The sequence below is a fragment of the Drosophila takahashii genome, chromosome 3L (genome assembly GCF_030179915.1).
Source record: "Drosophila takahashii strain IR98-3 E-12201 chromosome 3L, DtakHiC1v2, whole genome shotgun sequence".
In the NCBI taxonomy this organism is placed as follows: Eukaryota; Metazoa; Arthropoda; class Insecta; order Diptera; family Drosophilidae; genus Drosophila; species Drosophila takahashii.
The window spans coordinates 4,636,393-4,658,288 of record NC_091680.1 but is presented as its reverse complement, the minus strand read 5'-3'; the positions used below and the strand labels follow the sequence as shown (position 1 = coordinate 4,658,288).

The following is a 21,896-nucleotide window of genomic DNA, read 5'->3' as shown; positions in this document are numbered from 1 at the left end:
TTTAAAAAGTAGTTAAGAGCCGGCCCATCGTTATCGATCGTTCCCGATTGAGCCGCTTATTAGTTATACCCCAACGAAATCATCGTCTATCTAACAGTCATTGATCTAATTCCCCCCATTCTCTGTCTCTATCTTTTCGATTCCATCCCACAGATACTGCCACAGTTCATATTCAACAGCCGAGATCCGATCGTGATGGGCGTGATGGTGGAGAACGGCATTGTCAAAGTGGGCACACCAATTTGCGTGCCCAGCAAGGAGGTAAGTGCACTGAGAGAAATATATTATAACTAATATAATTGCTACTTTGTGTAAGTAATTGAATTCAAGATAATTTGAACTTAAAGATTTGAAGGACTATCATTTGGTTATATCGTATCCTTTATAACCAATCAAAATGTTATGAAACTGACTATATTGGTATACTATCTTAAATGTTGGAGAAAAAAAGTCTTAAATTTTATTACATCCGAACTGATCAATGATATTTAAATATTTCTTCATTATGGGATTAATAATAATAATATTATTATTAAGTATTGTTATTATTTTTTTTTCTACAAATATTGAAAGTAAAAATGTAGTCAACCTTTCAATAATATTTTTTCCCTGCTGTCACAATCTATTCGCTGGCAAATATTTAACTATTCTGCGCGTTTCGTCCCACAAAAGGTTCCATTCAATAGGCACGCATTTATTTAGGAGTGCTGCAGATCGGCGGTGTAGATCGCGATGGTTTGGGGTTCTTCTGGGTTCTTCTTCTATGCGGCACAATGGGACGCACAATGAAAGTCCTTGTCTTTGCGGATATGTGCGGAGTGCCGTGTTGTGTTGTCTTGGAAATCGTGTCAAGTATCAAGTATATAATAATAAGGAGCCTCCAATGAGCTGTTTGTTTGATTTGCTACCTTTGGCGGGGCAGCTTTTCATTGTTGACACAGGTGGTGCGGTTTTATTTTCATTATTATATCCAGTATTCTCAATTGTGTTGGGGAAAGATGGGCAAATAGTTATTAGCTCATCGACCGAACGAATTGCGCCGCAAAGCGTTTACTGAATTCCATCATAATAACCACCGACTGGCTTTGCCGGGCCCTCAATTATTGTCCTTCCGTTGATGATGATATAAAAAAAAACAAAATAAAGAAGGAACGACGACACTCATTTCAATTTATGCGCAGACATGTCCTGTTTCCCGTTGCCAAAGACAACAACTGTTTCCTTTCCACCTCTGTCGTCGTCGTTGGTCGTTGGTTTTTGTCGCTTCTTCGATCTTGTGCCAAAGGGTTTATGTTCTGCTTCCCGTACCGCTCTTGACTTTTTACCAGCAGGAGGAAAAAGAAGCGGCAGAAGGAGCAGAAGCAGAAGCAGGAGCAGGAGGCATTCATTGGCAATTATAACTTCCTCAATTATCCAAGAGAGCGCTGCTAAGCTGTGCGCTTCCCGTCATTCATCGTCATTCTTTTTAACGTCTTCCTTCTCTCTCTCCCCCTCGCTCTCAATGGCCTCTTCCCTCTCGCTTTTTGCCAGCTTTAATACTGATTTTTGTGCGGGAAATACCCTACGATTCGTTTAGATAGATTATATGGATTCTGGAGGGTGTTTAAATATATTTTACATAATTTAAAAAATACATTTTGTATCAATTCCTTCTACATTCTTAATAATAGATTTTTTTCTTGAATTGTTAAAAATGTTCTTTATCAAGAAATGCCACAAAAATCTGTGAAATTACGAAAATACTTAAAAAAGTGTCTAAAAGAATGCTATAAAAAATACAACATTGACATGTAGGATTTTCCCCTAATACTACCAGGACTAAAATTAATCGTAGCATACTTTTAGACACCTTTAAAAAAGGTTTTGTAACTTTAGAGATTTTTAGCGCAGATCTGGTGCTAGATAAATATTAAAATATTATTTTAATAATATATTTAAAAGTTGTAGCTGATTCCTAAAGTCCCCACAATCTGAGCTCACAATCCGCCGGCACACACATGTGATCGTTTGCTAACCCCTGCTCCAGGCCCACATGTCCATGTCCATTCCCCCGACCTGATCCAATTCTACTTTAGATCTGCACTTCATTTCTGCCCAAGAATGCTGGGCCATCCTGGTCTGGTCGTCGGTTGGCAGTTTTGTCGCTGTTTTGCCTCTTTGCCCGGTTGCTTTTTTGCCTTTGCGATTTCCGTTGACTTGCAGCTGGGGGAGCGTTCTTCGTAGTCGTTCGAAAGGGTTGGGGACTTCTCTCTCCAGTTCTTCGGCAATTCTTCCAGACCCTCTTCTTCACAAGTCTCCCCTTTCTCCCAGCGACAACTTCCTCTCGATGCTGTGCTGCGCATGCGTGCCAGTGACTCGGTTTCCCTGCCAGATGGTCTCTCTTTCGTCTTTGGCCCTTGTCTTTGCTGCCTGGCTGGCCGTTGATTACATTTATTAATTATATAATTAAATCTGTAATAGCAGGCCACTCCGATCACTTGGTTTCTTGGCCTGGCCTTTGTTTCTCTCGGTCCGCGTAATTGTTTTCAAGCTGGCCAAAACATCCGTTCTCACACACGAAACGAAACGAAACGACAGAATGACAGAGCTCAAACCACTTCCACTTCCCGTTTTTCGGTTTTGGTGTTTGTCATTACATTTTGGCCCCGGGGGTTAAACAGGTGACCATTCAACCCTTAACCCCTGAGAATATTGGGGGCACTGCAAGGGTCAAAATGCGGTAACGGGATATGTCTGCAGACGGTTCAAAGGGGTTAATAAGGGTGAGGGATCAATGGATGGTCAGGGGTTCATTGGTTTCTTGGGGTTAGCAGGGGAAGTGATTAACCGTATTCTAGGGGAAGGAAAAATAAATAAAATTCTGGGAATTTCATAAAGTATTTTCTTTAGATTTAAACTAAAATAAACAACTAATTTAAAAAAAAGGAATACAAAATATAATAAATATTTGCATACAGCTAAGATATACAAACATTAAAGATATCGAATTAAAAAGCCATCTAAATTTCCCACAAAAACCTCTAGAGATATTAAAATAACAAGAATAAACACCTTAATTGCTTCCTTAAAATTTCCACAGCTTTAAGGTAAACACTAAAAACCATCGCCTGATCAATCGGATATTTAGGGAAATTATCTCCGATGATCTCAGAGGATCGTTTCCTCTACGGAAAAAGAATGAACTTCCCCATCGAATTCAATTAAAAGTTCCCCCTTTTTCCCCGATCCTCAAATCCAATTGTTGATGATCCATCCATCCATCTATCCACCTTCCAGAAAACTTAGCCTTGAGGGTCACCGCGACTAATTAAGCAGCGATCGAGGGAATCTTAGCTGCTCTTTCTTATACATTTTAACTCTTTCGACTCGTTGTTTATCCTCCGGTCTCATCAGATCCGCCTCGATCAGCCCCCGTACAGCTCGTACATCAAAGAGTTTCACTTTATCGAAGGCACAATCTAAGCCAAACACGCCCCACTCTCGCACATCCTCAACCGCCGTCGTCGTCGTCTCCCACTGACTGACATCACCATCATCTTGGAGCACGGAGGAGCATGGAGTGGATCATTGGACCATTGCCGATCATCTGCATCTACACATCTACCGGCGAATACATTTATTTTCCCTCCTCGCAACTCGCAACTCGCAACTCTCGGCCTGCCTGCACTTAAAAACTAAAAACCAAAAGCCAAAACAGCAAACGGAAGTTGGAGGCGTTACCCAGCGCCAAATCCAAATCCATCAGTCACTTAACATATGGACGTTGCGATGCGAATGTGTACGAGTCTACGAGCAATTTATACAGGGGGATATCTAGCTAAGGCTACTACAGTACAACTTATGTTATACGAACTTTTCCAGTTCGATTAAATTAGATCTCTAGCGATCAAAAATAATAATATTCCTTGAGGTTTTGGATAAGATTTTCTTAAAGAAATTAAAAGAAGTCAGAATAGGAATGGTTTTTATTTTCAATATATATAAAACTGTGCTTAAAAAAAGAGAGGTTTAATGCAGAGCCTAAACTATTAAACCTATGAAATCCATATTTTTACCAAATATTCTTTTTATAGCTAAGAATTTTACTAAGAAAGGATTTCGCCCGAAGTGGAAACAATCATTTCAAAGAAATATTTTCTTTATGACTTGCAGTTAGTACCAATAGCAATAATTATTATAATCTTTGGGGACACAGAACTAAAAGTAATTCATATTTACAGAAGTTAAGTTTATTATATTTTAAAAATATTCAATAGCATGCAATTATACTAATGATATCCCTTAAATCTTATAAAAATATTTATTAAGTATTTTTCTTCGCTAGACATTTTTTAATGTACTTAGGAGAATCTCCACTGTAATTGCCTGCAATCTGGTTGCCTCCTAAAGACGGTCTTTAAAGCCGGGGAGACAGACTCTGGGCAGATCACTTGCAGATCGTCTTGCATATGTGTATATAGATATTATTTTGCGGCCTGTTGTGCTGTTGCGTTTGCCTTTGCTTTTACCCAAACCCCAAAACAAAACAACACAAAACCAAAACCGCAGAGAAACCAGAAATCTGGTGCCAGAAAGAGTTTTCGGTTGCACCCGGTGGATGTTATGTTATGGAGATGGAGAGTGAGATCGAATCGAAGGCGATCGATATCTTTTAATATTTTCATTCATGCCCCAAGTGGTGCCTGTGTTGTAGCGGAAATGAAAGCTCATTCAGTGCGCTGCTACTGCTGGTTTTTGTTAATTAAATGGCCTCGGGCTCGGCCTCTTGCAGTTTTTCGATTTATATATACACGTATCGGTATATTTATATAGTAGCAAGTAGTTTGCCTTGCCTTTCGTTCCGATCGGTGGCCTCCTTCCCTTTTTCTGTTGATCTTGCCTAATTTATGGGCTGCGAGTTAAGTTTAAGTAGGTAAGGGTGTCTCCACCTCCCCCCCGAAAGGCCCCTCCTTCTGTATCATTTCTGATTATTCTCAGACCTGTCGGGGCATTTAAGTGCGAGATTTAAGTATTATTTTTTATTTCGCCGTTCGCCTCAATTGTTGAGCCTTCATGGGCTTACGACTTCCGTTGTCGCCGCAATAAGAACCGAGTTGATCTACGCAATTCTTTTTTCTTGTGAATGAATGATTCTTCGCTGAGTGAAAGAGTCTTAAGAGCTTTGGCACTGCGATTGTGAAAGTGTATATTTTATGGGGGAAAAGAATGATATGGGGTTGGGAAATCCCCTAGATTGTTTTCTTTATTTAGCAGGGATATTAGAGTGAATCAAAAAAAGATTTTGGTAATTTTTTTTAATATATAATCACTTGAGTTTTAAAAATTCGAATATCTGTTCCAAGAATTTATGATTTTCTTAACGTAATGCAAAAGATATTTGAACAAGTGACCCGAACACTTAAAAATTAACACTCCGATTATCTCTATGATAATACCCAAAAGATCTCTCAAGATCTTCTTACCCAACGAATTTTGAGAACCACCCGTGAAGAGTATCTCACTATTCTTCAGATTACAATCAATGATTATTTCCGGCCACTTCGCATTCGGAACTGCGTCATCTTTCGCCATTTCTGGGGTTGTTCGGGAATTCAAATCGGTTTACTACGGATACGTATGCGACAAAAGAACACTTTAGACAATGCAACAACAAGGGGCACACGAAGAACAAACATAATAATGGTAAGGAGGATGGTGAGATGAAGCGATAGAAACAGCGCTAAGAACCGGAACCAGTAATTAAATACAAAAGAAGTTGGGGTGGTTGCTTATGTGCTTATATGTAGATGGAGAAAGAGAAAGAGCTGCGGAAGCGGATTGTCGGCGACCCAAAGACAGCCAGCTGCATTCTTTTTTCTTTCTCTGTTTTTCAGCCGGCCGAGGCAGAACGGAAGTAGAACGGAAGTGAATGCTTCCGCACGTAGGAACCAAATAATTGGCTGTACTGAGAGAAAATATTTTTACTAAATTATGAACTTAAAATAAATAAAATGTTAGAATTATTACAAATATTATAAACAATTTTTTCGAATTTTTATATTGGTTTATGAATCAAAATTTTTTTATTTTTTAAAATATTAAAAGTAAATGTTGTATACTAAATTTGTTCTTTTACTATATTACAGTAATTTGTTTTGAAATACTTTTTTGTTTTTTAAATAAATATTTAAAGATATAATTTTAATGCTAAATTTTTTTCCATGTGTAATCCCATAATTTTATGAATGAAAAGGCATTCCAGTGGGGAAAAAGAGATAGCAAACGGAGTTGTAGTACTCATGGCATAAGTGTGCTGAGGTTGCCAGCTGCTCGGAGTCAGGGGTCAGCGGAATCCCTAAGGAGAGGGAATCGGAAGTGCAGGATCCGTGTAGGAAGTGTAGGAAGTACCATCAAATACCGAATAGTAGGAAGTGAGTGAGTAGAGCAGCAACCCCCGAGATAAGGCAGGTGTGTTTTGTTCTGAACGTGCCGAAACGGCGGGAAAACGGAAATTCACTTTATGAATGAAATGGGATTTTTATGAATGGTCCAACCCAACCCAACCCATCATCTACTAGATACATTTGTATCTTATTATGATAAGCAGGGGCAACGTCGGAGATTTCGTAATAGAACAGTTGGAAGACATGTGGGCGCACTCTGCCATTCAAAATGTGCCTGTATCTATCGGATACGGTCGCAATAAAAGCTTTTAATATAAAATAGAGCAAACAGACCATAACAAATAGTGGCAACAACAACAACACAATAGGCGGGTAGCAACTTATGAATGAAAGCTACAAATACAAATCTATATAACAAAGTATTTTTTTCCTCCCAAAATGGATAGGTATAAATATCGCTGGGGCGGAGTGACTAAAATAGGTGGAGTGTTCTAGTTACTGATTTTGTAGTCTGAGTGACTTTAGTTTGAATTTAAATATGGTTTAATTTTTGTATGAATTACAAACCATATTGCAATTATTTGTTACACCAAAGAAAAATGTAAATATTTATTTATATTTAAATTTATAAATTAAAAAACATATAACTTAATAAACATGTTTTAAAATGTAATTGGAAATGTAAATTTGGTTGTATACTTTATTAAAGGGATTGCAATCTGTTTTAAGCCCTAAGATTTAATTGAATAGTATTTATAGCCATAAGTAAGTGTTATATCGCCTACTGTATTTAAGCTAAACATTTGGCACATAACTGTAAGTGCCTCTGGCCATGTATGGGTGTGTATCTGTGTGCGGGTCTCTCTATTTGTTTGTTTGTCTGTGTCTCGCTTTCGTTTCATTCATAAAAATGCTTATTTCCTGTTGTTGCCTTGACTATTGCCTAGGCCATTTGCGGATGGGAGGGGCGGTAGGTGGGCGGTGGGTGGTGCGGGGAGCTTCGTGTTTCGACGGCCATAAAACACACACATACATATATGGCACACACTCGGATACATTGGCACACATACAGACCCATTCGGGCAAACGATAAGATAGTAAAATCCGCTTAGATACGCGCTTTTTTTTGCCCCGTCTTCATGTATCTGCATCTACACAAAACAAAACACAGATATCTATATTCAAAGAAAAGCAAGATGTTTCATATAAAATCTAATATTTATTAAATTATGGCTTAAAATTACAGGAATATCTTTAACATTTAACCTCTATATTATTTTTTAAATATTGTATAATGTAAGGGTATTGCATTTCAACAATGAAAATAATAAATAAAATTTTAATAATTTGATAAACTATTAAAATGTTTAGAAAACATTGTTTTAAATTGATTTGAAAAATCCGGAACTATTATTTAAAATCCTACATTTTTTTCTTTCTATGTACGAGTGCCTTATATATTTATTTTACTATGAAAATAAACAGGCATCGCAACAGCAACAATGGCTGCTATTACAAATGGCAATTGCAATAAAAGCAGACCGACCAGCAACAACAAAAGAAATTAGCGTAATTAGCAAATTACTCGCCGCTCTCTGTATTTCTTTTTTTTTTTTTATTTTTTGTATTTCTTTTTTTTTTTGCTTTTGCCTTTTGTTTTTGCGGCTTGGAAATTGACGTCGTCGTTGCTGTTTTCTGTTGGTTTTATTTCGCTTTTGCTCGGTCAGTTGGTCGCCTTCGTCACATTTCAGTTTTTCTTGGCCGGAAATGCTGAATTTGCACAAAAAGCGACGGAAAACTGGCATAAAAACGTTCTTATTCTCAGCTGCTTCTTCCACTTTTTTCCACCCATTTACACGCGCACCCAAAATAAATATACTTAATTGACGTTTGTTTAATCGCTAAATGTTTTCGTGGTGCAGGCCATAAAAATAATAAAAAAGCGCACAGAAAAAAAGGGGAAATATTATAAAGAGCAGACGTAACACCTACGCGAAAATGTTCCCAACTAAGTGGAACAATAAACCGGCAGCAGAAAAGGGCTGACAAATTGTCTGGCAAGTTTCGGTTCAGTTTAAACTTGCTTGATGACTTTTTCTTAAACTACGCTTCTTGTTTTCCACTGTCGTAATAATTCACAACTGTTTGAGTTTGCTGATAATCTTGTGGGAGGCACCATTCGAGTTTCAGATAAATATTACGAGCGATAAAAGGGCTAAATAAGTTTATTGGTAGTATAGGTCAGGATAAGAAAATCATTAAGTGTTCAATAAAAAAGTATTATTAGAAGTGCACTTTAATCAGATTTGTAAAAAGTTCAAATTATCTAATATTTATATTTTTATATATTTTTGCATTTTAAAATACCCTTTAGATGTAATATTTATATTTTGTAATTTATAAATTTGATTTCATAGTCCGTGTTTTAAAGCGTTCTTTGGATTTAATATTTGTAGTTTATAAATATAATGATATATCAGTAAGGGGCTGTCCATATATTACGTAATCACGTTTTTGCTGATTTTTGACCCCCTCCCCCCCTTGGTGATCAAACGTAATCTTTTAATAAATACCCCCCCCACCAATGATTAAGTAATCCCAAGAATAAAATTTTTTTTGTTTTAATATGTGGATTCAAACAGAGATGCAACCCAATCTTTAATATTGCTTATAAATGGAGTTTGGTATGACACATTCGGTTCGTGTACGCTGAAATTATCTCCAACATACTCTTCGTCAAGCCATTCCAGGTCTTCGCATTCTTCGTGTGATTGAACCACTAAACATTCTCTTTCTCGCCGCCCAGCCACTAAAAAAAATTTTTCTCTGCTTTCCTATCTAAGTTTGCAGATATATTTAAAGAAAAAAAGTTTTTAAAAAAATTCTTTAAATAAAAAAATACATATAAAATGATTACGTAATCATTGTGCAAGACCCCCCCTCCCCATGTAATCAAACATAATCATTTCAATGACCCCCTCCCCCCCCCTAGGTGATTACGTAATATATGGACAGCCCCTAACTACTTTTATATATTTATTTTAATAATTTCTATTTTTCTTAATCATTGATATAATATTTTTCGATTTAAATTCTATTAAAAATTTCCATTGATCCCCGAGGAAATTTACTATTTGTTTACACCACTTCAAGTAGATGGTGAAATAACAACTTCCGCAAACTCAACTTTTGTTAAAGAAACAGGGCAGAATCTACTTGAAGTATATTTTTTATATGGCTGCGGTTTTCCCCGACAATGAAATAATATTTTATGGTCGCCAAGTGAGACGCCAGAACCTTGGAGACGAGACTCCCAGAGGCCAAGCGAAAAAAAATTAATAATAGCTATTAAGTCAGGCATTGAACTTGATACGATTTTGGTGATAACTGATAACTCGACTCACCTACTCAACCCAACTACTCGCATTCACTTCCTCCCGACCAGAGTCCAATTTAGCTTGCATTTTTCGGTTTTCTTATCACCGTTTTTGTGTGTATTTTTATATATTCTTTGTTCGATTCTTATCGAAATGGTTCATCAAATGGTTTCATCATTTCGCTAGCGCTTCAAATTCAATCACCTCGGCGGCATAATTGATTGTTTTGCACTCGGATTAGAATACACATATGGATGGATACTGGTGGCCCCAAACTTTATTGACACTACTGATTAATATATGCCATATGCCGAACAGCTGGGCGGCTATCTATCAAGTATTTCCGATGTCCGATAGCACGGCGTTAACCCAAACAAATTAAACAATAATCAATGGGCTTTAATTTTCGCTTTTCGAGTGGCGCAAACTACGAATACTAATAACAAGCGAGATATAGATATTCAAGCAGTCCGCTAATCATTTCTAATCAGCGGAGGTTGCTGCCGCTCCTTAACACCTTGGCAACACACACACACACACACAGCATACAAAACACAACACCCACCTGGGATTTACTTGAATTTTGATGGCTGATGGTCTGATGGCCTGATGATGAGGTTGCCCACCAACTTCCTGTGAGTGAAAGATTTTCTTTTTGGCCTCCTACGAGTGGCGAGTGTTGATTGTGGGCGTTGCTGCTGCACTGCAGATGGAAATGCTAGTGGAAGTGGAAATGGAGATGGAGATTCAGACTCGAGATGCTAATGAGCATGACTAGACTTCTGCTGACGATGACGATGAATAGATGGCTTAGAGAGGAGGAGTCGTGGCTGTCTTGGCTCATTTGGTAGGTGTTGTTGGCATTGTTATTGCCGTTGAAAGCCATGTCGCTGGGCGTTGCATGGCTCGAGATGAGCCGGGGGTCGAGATCGACCGTTTTTGGGCAGTGAGGTGGAGGTACTTTAGGGTTGGATAATAGCTGAAAAATCTAAAAAAAATCTAGAATAAATCATAGCATTATCATTTTACTGGCTCTAGTTTTACTATTTGCTTCAGAATCAGTTTACCAACACTGTATTCTACAAACAAAAATTTTATATTTTTACTCCAGTTATCTTTTTAATAAAAACTTTTTTTTAACTTTCTATATTAGTCCTTTTTTATGATTTATTCATATTTTAAAAATATTTAAAGAAAATTTGTAACATTTTACCAATAGTTTTTACCAACACTACATTTATTTCTCCCCTTCAATAATGTTTGTTAAACACTGGAATATGAATTAATATTATTTGCAAATTTTCTTCAATGTTTTAAACTTATTAAGCACTTTTAATGATTTTATTTTTATATTATAAATAATTAGACTTGTAAATATTTAAATAGTACTCCAGCCCTGCTGTACACCTACTCTGCCATTTACCCCCTCTCCAGTTATTCAGCTACCAAGATCTCCTCAGGTTGTCTTCCATCTGCCATCCACTACTACTCCTCCTCCTCCTCCTCCCGAAAAGTTGTGGGCAGCTAGCTGAGTGGGGTTATCTGGTTATCTGGTGGTCCGTGGACGGATGGATCGTGATCATGTTCATAGCGATCACGGTGATGATGACTATATATAAATGCTTCCTCAAATGTGGGGGCTTGCGGGCTAAACTCAGCGAGTCTCAGCGACAAGTTCTTCTTTCTCCCTCGAAAAGCATGACGTAGGCAAGTTTCTTGTTGTTGTGGGTCCCAGCAACCCATTTGAAAAGCGTAGATCAGCAGCCCCGAGGGGCTGAAGATTTGGTTGAGGAGAATCCAAATCCAAGACCGGCAGCCGAGATTGGAAAAATTGATGCGGCTACTGTTTTTTTTCTTTCGAGGCCACTCGAAGTTGCAGCTGCGCAGACTCAAAGGCCCTGAAATATATATATTTATTTTTTTGGAGTCCCCCGCTCGACGGATGTTGCGAATTTTCGTCTTTGACATATATATATTTTTATATATATGGGGTAATTCTCTCTACGGTCAACTAATTTAGTGTTTCCTGCTGACAACAGCATAAACAAGCTGCAAAGAAATCAGAGAATTGTGTCACTAAAATGTTTGCGCAGCCCGAAAATGAAATAAAAAAAAAGATATCACACAATCTATTTGTTTGTCTCTCTTCTTGTTGTGTCGCTCTCTATCAAACATTTCACAAAAAGCCAAATTGTTTTTGAATCTCGTTTTGTTCGCTTTCGATTTGTTGTTTTTGTTCATTCATACGAGCAGCGAGCGCTTTTTTTCTCTTTTTTCGAAAATAGACGACATCCGGTCTGCACGAAATATATAAATCATATTTTTAGATAAACGCCGATACACACACACTCATTCAAATGATCTGCCAGCCAGAAAAAAAGTTGTAAAAAATATACACAAAATCGAACAGAAAAAAAAAGGTGGAATGTAAAATGTTGTTTTCGTAGTCAACTTGTTTGGGTTTTTCGGTTTTTCGGCGACACGAGACGGCCGCGTCGTCATCGAATTTTTTCTCGATGCCCAATAAAGAATCTGTTTTCTTTGGCATCGAAAAGTGAAAAAATATCCCGATTTTGTTGAGTTATTTTTAGGTCGATCTAAACTGTGCTTTTTATAAAAATCGTTCATAGGAAAAGTTCTGTAATCCTAAAATATTAATTCGATCTTAAATCTTAAAAAATAATTTTTGAAAATAACTATTTTTGTGAAAATTCATACTTAAAAAAAAAAAAAAAAAAGTACTTCTGTGTTTTTTTCATTGATAAGTATTTTTTTAAAGTATTATTAAATGGGAATCCCATCTCCTTTTTTTATTCAAACATTATTTTGTTTTTTTTTTGCTAATAAAATTCTCCCATAAGAATCTTTATTTCTGTGCCGATTTATCTCCTTTCAAGTCGGTTTTCTTTTTTGCCACTTGCATCAACAGGCCCATCAATTTCTCGTCTCATCATTTGGTACGAATTTGGTATGGGCTGGGTTGTATTTTTTTTGCCCCCTATTCCCTGTGCGCCCTATATGTATAGCATATCTATCATAAATATCCCCCCACTGGGATGATTTCGTTGCTCTCATAAAAGACGAAAATTGCCGGCTCGCACCGCAGAAGCGCAATGTTGAAAGAAAAAATTGTGTGGAAATGGAAATAAATTAACACATTTAATGAAAATTTTTCGAAGAGAGCGCGAAAAGGCGAAGACGCCGCCGCAGCGGAAGACGTGTGTGGAACGGGGCGTATGAGTAATCAACGACAGGAAATGGTGACAAATGCTGCTACCCCCCGCACTACCCACCCCCTTTTCCGCCACCATTTTGCCTTCTAGAGGGTGTGTAAATGTGCTATGTAGCTATTTGCACCGATAGCAACAGGCCAACACAACAAAACCAAAAAAAAAGAAGAAAATTTCAATAATTTATTTGGTTTGAATGAAATACGAACGAGGGCAGCGACAGCGACGTCGACCGCCATTGGGGCGCCCACAGGAAACGCGACGTTGGCAACAGTTTCCTGTTTTGTTTTTGTCGAGTGCAAACGGGTTACGACAACAAACATGTTACAATTTGGTTCAATGACTTTGTTAGGCCATCGAGATAGGAGCCCAGTGCACAGCGAGAAAACTTGGGGCCTAGAACGGATTTATGTGGGATTTAATTTCAAGATTTAATTTCAGAAAATGTCAAAATATTTTAGAAAATATTTTTAAAAGGGTTTCTCCATACATAAATTGTTCATAATTGTTTCTCAGCTTCCTAAAAAATGTGTTTATTCAATTTAAGAAATTTATAAACATTTAAGCTGGTATTTTTTTAAATTTAAAAGTTGGTATTTATTTAAAATGCTGTAAATGTGAGGTTAAATCAGAAGAAGCATACAAGGTCGCAATTTTAATCATTTTAAATATTTAAAAAAAAATGTAAATATAATTTAAGGAAAATGTTAAATCTTAATATTAGATAATATTTAATTTAATGAAATTTTTTACCAGTGGCCCGGCAGAGTTTGGTCTGAAATGTTATCAAATAAGCCCCTCGGCACTCCACAAAATACAAAAAAGCATAAATAAGCAGAGCAGTGTACAGACAACTAACCACCCACAAGTTTATCAGTGGAATTGAGGAAGTGGTCACCGCATATGAAACTCGCGCCAGATGCGCTGATAAGACCCACCCATCCACCACCCAATTATTTCCCCACCCACACGGCCTATTCTACTTTTTGCCTTTTTTCTGTTTTTTTTGGCAAACCTTTTATTTAGCGCTTAACGTGGAGTTATTTTACGGCTTTGGCATATTAAATGAGTTGGCGAAACTTATCAGCGATTCAGGCGACGACATGCGGAAGTCCCCGGCCCATAAAATTTCCCTTTGGCCATCTGATTATTTCTAATTTGCCGCAATATTACACATACGCCCCATGGGCCACGTATGCAAAAAAAAAAAAAAACAAAAAAGAAACACTTTCACAATTTCACTGATCATTTCTTCTTTTTCTGTGATTGCAGTTTGTGGACATTGGAATCGTGACTTCCATCGAATCGAATCACAAGCAAATCGAATCGGCGCGCAAGGGTCAAGAGATTTGCGTCAAGATCGATCCGATTCCCGGTGAATCGCCGAAAATGTTTGGTCGCCACTTTGAGGCCGAGGACATGCTGATCAGCAAGGTAAGTCGATCGAACCCTATTCTCAAGAACCCTAACCACTTGAGGTACCATAAATTCATTAGTATTCGGGAGCGGAAGAGTCAACTTGGAACTCGAGATATAGTCGAGTGCATTATTGTCGGGGAAGTTGGGAACCGCAATATCATCGCTTAGGCGGGCATGTGGTAGATGTTTATGGCTGGATTAGATATCTGAAGTGCTGCAATTGTAGCCTTACTTGTTCTTAATGGCTTTTGGTGTCTTTCTAAAAATAAGTAATGGGTTTTTAAATGCCTTCTTAAAATTTAGTAAAATTAGCAAGATAAAAAAACAATTCTTTTAATTTTTTAAGAATTTTGCAAAGAAAAAGGATGAAGATTTAACTTTTTAAAATTGGATAACTTAATGTTTTTTATTTAAAATATTTTAAATAATTTCATTGGTACTTTAAATATTTTTTATTAAAAATATTTTAAATAACTTCATTGGTACTTTAAATATTTTTAATACAAATTTATTAACTCTTCTAAAATGTATTCCATTATAAATATAAAAAAAACTCTTTTTTTCTTAAAGCCAATTCATTTTCCTTATTATAATTATAGTAGAAAGGTCTAAAATCAAGTACACATAAGCAATCCACTTCTATTACTTAAACCACAGAAGTACACAGTGAAAATTAATTAAGCTGCCTATTTCAAAGCAAATAGATTGTTAGAATAATATTGAATTTCGGTCAATTAATTTAGTGGGCATTTCGAACATTTCTACTATCAATTTGCTTTAATTGAGCGAATGATAGGCCATTATTGGGTACGAATTCGAGTGCAAATCACTTAAGTTCAACGACAATCGTAAAGCGGGGGAAGTGCCCAAGTGCCAGTGCCAAAGTTGTCAATTGCACCTGGAAATGAAGGCGGGAATGGGTATGGTGTTTACATGCTTTAGATTTTAGATGGCCAGGTGCAAGCCCACTCCACCTCCAGAGACCTCCTCACCTTGGTCACTTCCACTTTGGGCCCAGCTGGCTTATCAAATTACATGGCCAAGTTGTGTGTTAAGTGTTAAGTGGCTACAACACCAAAAGCAACAACAATCGCCTCGGATCGATGACTTAACTGGCTTAAGTGGCGTTGAAAGGTCTTTGCAACTTCCTTTCGTTCAATCATTTGATTAACAATTACTTACCGAGCTCTGACGTCAAGCGCCCTTCAAGAGTGGGTGGTTCCATAGGGAGGGTGAATATTGTTGAAGGCTGAAAACCAAAATCGATAGCTAACTTAATTTTCGATTCATTTTTCGCCCTTATCAGCGGGTGACATCGGTGACGTCAAAACGCCAGGCGGCGCTAATTGCCCATTGAGTTGGCAGCGCGCTTTATTCAATTAATGCTGCGTAAAAATAAAGATGAATAGATGTATTTTTAGGCCTACAAATTGAATGATAAATTTGGCACTGCCAAAAAATAATGTTTATTATTAAAGAAATAAGCAAAGAATTTGAAGTAAGATCTAATATGCGGAAATGTTTTCTTTTATTTCATTTATGTATTTGCTGATTAAATCCATATATTAAATTTAATTTAGTTTAATAGATTTTTTAAATAAATACATAATGTCTATTAACTTTATCAATTTATTATATTCTTTAGTTTAATTTACCTAATTTACCTAATTTGTTTATTAAGATTTAAATTCCCGTTCAATCTTTTTTAAAAAGAGCTTGAATTTTCGTTATTTTTACAATATCGATTCGATAATATCGATTTCGAAAACACATATGAAATATTATTTTAAATCGTTTGGATTAGTAAAAGTATTTATTTCACGAGCTAAATCTAGCATTTAAATTACCAGAAACTCAATCCAAAATCCGCCAACCTTCTTTCGTGCACAATTTTCCAATTAACTCTAATTAGGTTGTCACATTATTATTTTATCGTTAGCCCTATACCTTGTGGGGTTTTCCCAGTGCAGCAGAGCAGCCTCCATCAAAAGCTATTAAGCTGGATGCCACCACCCCAATTGACACACCCCACTCCCCACTCCACTCCGCCCAACTGACTGACTATTTATAGCCCTCAATGCTATTGCTATTGGCTTTGCAGGGACGAACGAAGAGCCAAGAACTAAGAACCAAGAACCTGGGAGCCATGAAAGGGTATTATGTCATGGCTGACCTGATGATACGTACTTATGCATGCAGAGGGCCTCCATCACCCCTAGAAAAATATATATATATATGAAGAGTATTTGACCCGAGTCGCCGCCGGCTGACGTCACGTTTTACCTTCCACGGTAGTGCACTTGCATCTATATATAGATATATAGTTCATTGACCCCCCGAGAGCATCGTCATCATCGAGCTAACCCAGTTTTCTCGGATGTCGACCCAGTTTTTGGCTGTATGAGTGTGTTTTTGTGCAGCGGGTTCGGTTTTCGCCGTTTCTGCGGTGTTTTTTTTTTTGTTTTTTTTTTATTTTGGCTTTAATTTGTGCACTCGCCTTTTATCAGCTATGACGCATTCGGCGACCCAAAATGGAGCAGAGAGCATGGAGCATAGAACCCAACCCCAGAACCTCGAAACTCCCCTTTGAAAATTGGAGCTGAGGTCAACCATAAATGACTTTGGTTTTGGTTTGGGTTTCGGCCTTGCGGGTTCACTTGCAAAATTGGACAAGGCCTTTGGCTTTAGCGAAGCTAAAAATAGCAGCAATTAGTCGAGATTTTGCAGTTAAAGGGGGGTCAATTTCAATGGAACAAAGAGAATGCAGCATCGCATCCTTTATGCGGAAAATTCGCAGCAAGCAGATAATAGGATTTACTGATTAACCGAACAATGGCGTTTATAAAGCGAAATCAGCAAGGCAAATAAACGTTAATTTTGGCTAGATAACCAATCAATAGCTACTTAAATTCAGGCTCTGTCTTTAATATCCTTCAACTCTTGAAAAAGCGAACAAAAGTCCATTTAATATGCATGGCCATAAATGGGGACTCCTTGAGAGACCTCTTATCGTTTAGAGAAATCTTTTGTACATAAATATAAATACGGCTCCAATAATCAAAACCATTGATCGAGCCTAATTAATATGCGATGCGCCAAAAACAAAATAAAAAATGAGAATAAAAATAATAATTAAGAGGGAACGGGGAATATCAGACAGACAAAGGACAGAGTGCCTGTCTTTATCAAGGGCCTGTGCTGTAATCAGACTTTTGGGGGGCCTGAAAGTGGAACTATTCATAAGGTCTTCGGGCGGACCGACTGACTGCTCTCGCCATAAATGCGAGGCATTAAAAAACGCATTAAAAAGGCGCCATAAAAAATGGCGACACTAAAATAGCTTCGATAAAGCGTTCGCCGGGGCATAAAGTCAAGCTGAATCGGATACGAAAAAGATGGGGAAAAATAAAAGAGTATTGTATTGAAAATGATTTTAATTGTTATGCGCCATATGTCTGGTGGAGGGGTTTGTAGTAGAGAACTGGAGACCCCGAACTGGAGACACGTGCCGTTCCGTCATTTGATTGATGGAGCACCCACCCCGTCCTCTGCATTTCGAATCTCCCTTTTGGAGTTATGACAATTGGCACGTTCCAATTATACTTTTTTTGTTGCTGAATTGATAATGCAAATGATTTATGTGTAGCGCAGTGTGTTATTAATATGCATTTATAGGCGCACGGGTTGAAAATATTACTACAATTTCACCCTGCGGTTGATTTCTAGTATTTTAATGGACTTTTAATTATTTTTGGTTTTTATTGAAAGTCTATTCGTCGAGGGGTTTTTTGAGAAAATTATGTTTTCTTATTGGTTAGCGAATTATAAAGTAACTGTAATTGATCGATCGCCAGGGAAAAACAAAAAAAAATACTAGATTTCTAGTATTTAATAGTGATATTATCTGAATTTAATAAGTTGCAATATTTATTTTAATCATAAACTATTTTTAAACTATTACCCAATTATAAAGTAAATGTTATTAATGGTTTCCCTTTGATTTAATGGAATTTTCATAAAAATATACTAGATTTCTAGTATATATTAGTAATATTAGCCGAATTTAAAGTATCTCAATATTTATTTATAGTTATTTTCTTTTTTTAAGATTTTCTAAAATGGTTTTTAAACTCTTTTTCTTACAGATCTCTCGCCAGAGCATCGATGCCTGCAAGGATTACTTCCGCGACGACCTAATCAAGGCGGACTGGTCGCTGATGGTGGAACTGAAGAAGCTCTTCGAGATCTTATAAGCGAATTCGCTAGCCAAAATTTCAAACGTACAACAGACGAGAGAATTTCGCTGAAGAAAGAAAAGAAAAGAAAACTAATCAAACTACAGACTGTGCGCTTGTGGTGTATCCTCTCTAATCCCCGATAGAAACAGAGGATCCTTCTTCTCCTTAAGCTTAGTTTCATTTTTATGGTTTTACAGTCGCTTGAAGAAACAAACTCTGAAACTCTGTTATAATGGTTTTAAATCAAATTTTTGTAAAACGCTTATTGCGAGTATCCATTTATTGCCTGCGATTTTTGTTAGAGCCAAACTTAGAATAAAATGCAAAGAAAATAATGTTGTACAACCGAAAGAAGAGTTGAAACTATGCAGACTCTGGGTTAACTGTGTCACTGGTGACGTCACGGCAAAGGATATTGACCCACTTGGCATGCGCACAGGTCCTTTTTTCATTCATAGCCCGCCGCCACTGCTGCTGCTGCTGTTGTGTCATTGAACGCGACAAGGATGCCGATGAATGGATGTGGCTCTGCTGCAGCCCAAAAAACTGGGTCATCCGCCCAGCCGGTTCATTCACCTAGGAGCCTCTGCTGGAAGGACAATTGTGTCGCAGTTGCTGCCGCTGCACCAAAGTATGTGGCAAAGTTACGAGCCGCAGTTTTGTGAATGACGCAAATGCTCGCCTGTGCGAAAAGTATCCTTCAAACGGGCTGTGGCTGCTTTTGCTGGGCTGTTCTGTGCTGAATGGGCTCAAGTGCTCCGAGTTCCAAGTTCCAAGTGTGTGGCAGGATACCCATACCATCGCCATTTGTCCTCGAGGTAATGTTCTCTCAAGTGCCAGCCATTATAGCGAGGTGCTTGAGCCAGATATCGCTGGCGGGGGGATTTGTCAAGGAGAAAATGTCGATGACAATTGGATAAGCGACATAAGCAGGTCAATTAAGGACCAAGGTAAAATAAAGGACTGATATATTTAGCTAGGGAATTTTTAAACTCATTTGCAATTCAAACAGTTCCGTTCATGATTTTTTGAAAAAATGTACTAATTCAAAAATGTTCGGTTTGAATGCCAATTGGGACTTTAAACACGAGCTTATTAAATATTTTAATATTTGGATTAATATACTGTTTTAGGTGGAAAATAAAGAAATGGTTTTTCGGTAAAAGTATATGTATTTTCCTTTCTATCTTGTTGATGTAAGGAGTACTATTTAAATATTTCAAATAAATATTTAGAAAATTAAACATTAATGGTAACTATATTTATTGTTCTCTATAAAATAAAGCTATTAATTACTTATTTAAACATTTGCCAAATCAACATCGATTACCATTTTAATTAAAATCCTGCACCATCAAATATTGATTGCTTTTGATAATATTTTATGTCCAATATTTATGCACCCAAACGGCTGTCAAAAACAGTTTCCTAGAAAATGTCACAACGACCGGACGCGTTGCCCAAATAAAAAATGAAAGAAAAAAAACTGGCTCGTAAAAAGTGCAATAAAGTTTAAAGCACCTTTATGTGCGTAGAGGTAGAAGTGCAGCGGCAATAAGTGGTTCGCAAAAGTTCCATTTGCAAGTGCTTTAGTATCGCATTACGTTATTTCTGGCACGTAATTCCGTCTTAAATGGCGAGAGGTGCAGTAAAAATTGCAAAGGAAATAATATATATTTTCTTTTTGCTAAAATCTTAATGCCCATTCAACGTTCATTGAGGAAAAAATAAAGATTGCAAGCTGTATATATAGAAAAACATATATGTATATATAAACATCCTTGGCTGGCTACGTGTCTCCTCGGTTCATTCATTGATTTTCTTGGCCAACTTTTGCCTTGGCCAAAAACCCGTACACACACACATGCGCACACACAAGATGCCAATGGGGAAAATCCAAGAATGACATTCCCCGACCATCGTGGCTTAGTGGGTGGGAAAAAAACGAAAATAAGTGGTTCGCAACGTAACGTAACGAAAATGCCGTCACAAAAACCCGCGGAGAGGAAAATGCGATAGCGAGAGCGAGAGCAAGGATTTTCATTCACAAGGCGAAAAGCCAGCGAGGAAATGGCATCCACAAAAGGGCTGTGGAACTAGGGCAACATTCTCTGCGGCTGTGGTAGGTAAGTGTCGCCTCCAATTTCCCACTCCCCATCCTTCAACCCCGCATCCTTCATCCTTTGGTGTTGCTGCTGGCCATGCTGATGTCGTTGCGGGGATGCCGATGTTGCTGCTGCCTCTGTGTGTTTTGTGGGCGGCATTTGGCCCATTGAGAAAAACGAACCGCATGGCGAAGGACTCTATATAGATACTTGAGTGGCCTTGTTTGGCATGTTGGCGAACTGAATGAAGAGGTGAAATAAAAGTCAAATGGAAATGGATTTTCAAAATATGTTCAATTTTCTCAAACATTACAACAAAAATTTGAAATTTAATATTAAAAAGCATTTCGAACATCCAAACATTTTACAAATTATATCCAAAAGCATACAAAATCTTTAGAATATGGGATTTCTTTAAAAAAAAAAATGTAAAACATATTAACAAATATATGCTATTTAAAATTTGTTTTTCACAAATACTGAGCATAAAAAAATTAACTTTCTTTGAGATAAATTGTAATAGCTGTCTAGATATTAAATTCAATTTGTTGCTTAAGTTTGTAGTACTTTAACTTAATTTAAAAGTAACTTGAAACTGATGATGAGTAATGATAGAAATATTATTATTTCATTCAAGTCTGACAACATCTAATTTATTTCGAAATAAAAATAAAATTCCCAAGAAATTATTTGAGTAAGGCAGGAAATTCATTCATATTATCTTTATCAAAAACCTTCATTTAAACAATATTTTACAATCTCTTATTTAATTCAAAGTAAACTTGAAATTCCCAAAAAATGTTTGAGTAATGCAAAAACAATTTTTTTAGTTAGTCAGCTTATTTATCAGCACAAACGAGAATGAATTTATTCGCTGTCCCCCTCATTATCTCTTGAAACTTTTAAAAATAATCGGAAACGTCTAAATGGCTTGACCGCTATGCCTCGGTTCTAAGAAAAAAACATATTTTTTGCGGAAATTCGAAATTAAAACTCCGAATAATTGGCAAAACCCATCAATCGTCGGACGGAAGTGGGATTGGGAACGGATCTGCTTAGGCGAAAATAGAAGCGACGTCAATTGCAGACGGATTCCAAATAAATATTTTGCACGTGCGTCTCGCTGCCACTTGTACAGATTTTT

General features: G+C 37.2%; 1 protein-coding gene across 2 annotated transcripts in view; it reads left to right on the top strand.

Moving 5' to 3' along the window:
* The window catches only part of eIF5B (eukaryotic translation initiation factor 5B), a 43,052-nt gene extending 24,051 nt beyond the window's left edge, over window positions 1-19,001 (top strand). The window contains exons 8-10 of one of the 2 annotated variants that reach the window (XM_044394453.2): window positions 154-261; window positions 14,263-14,424; window positions 18,555-19,001. In XM_044394453.2, the coding sequence (XP_044250388.1) occupies window positions 154-261; window positions 14,263-14,424; window positions 18,555-18,662 (378 nt within the window). In that variant the 3' untranslated portion in view covers window positions 18,663-19,001. The remainder of the gene's footprint in view (window positions 1-153; window positions 262-14,262; window positions 14,425-18,554) is intronic. The other variant, XM_070214411.1, reaches the window with a different exon arrangement.
* The last annotated feature ends 2,895 nt before the right edge of the window (window positions 19,002-21,896 follow it).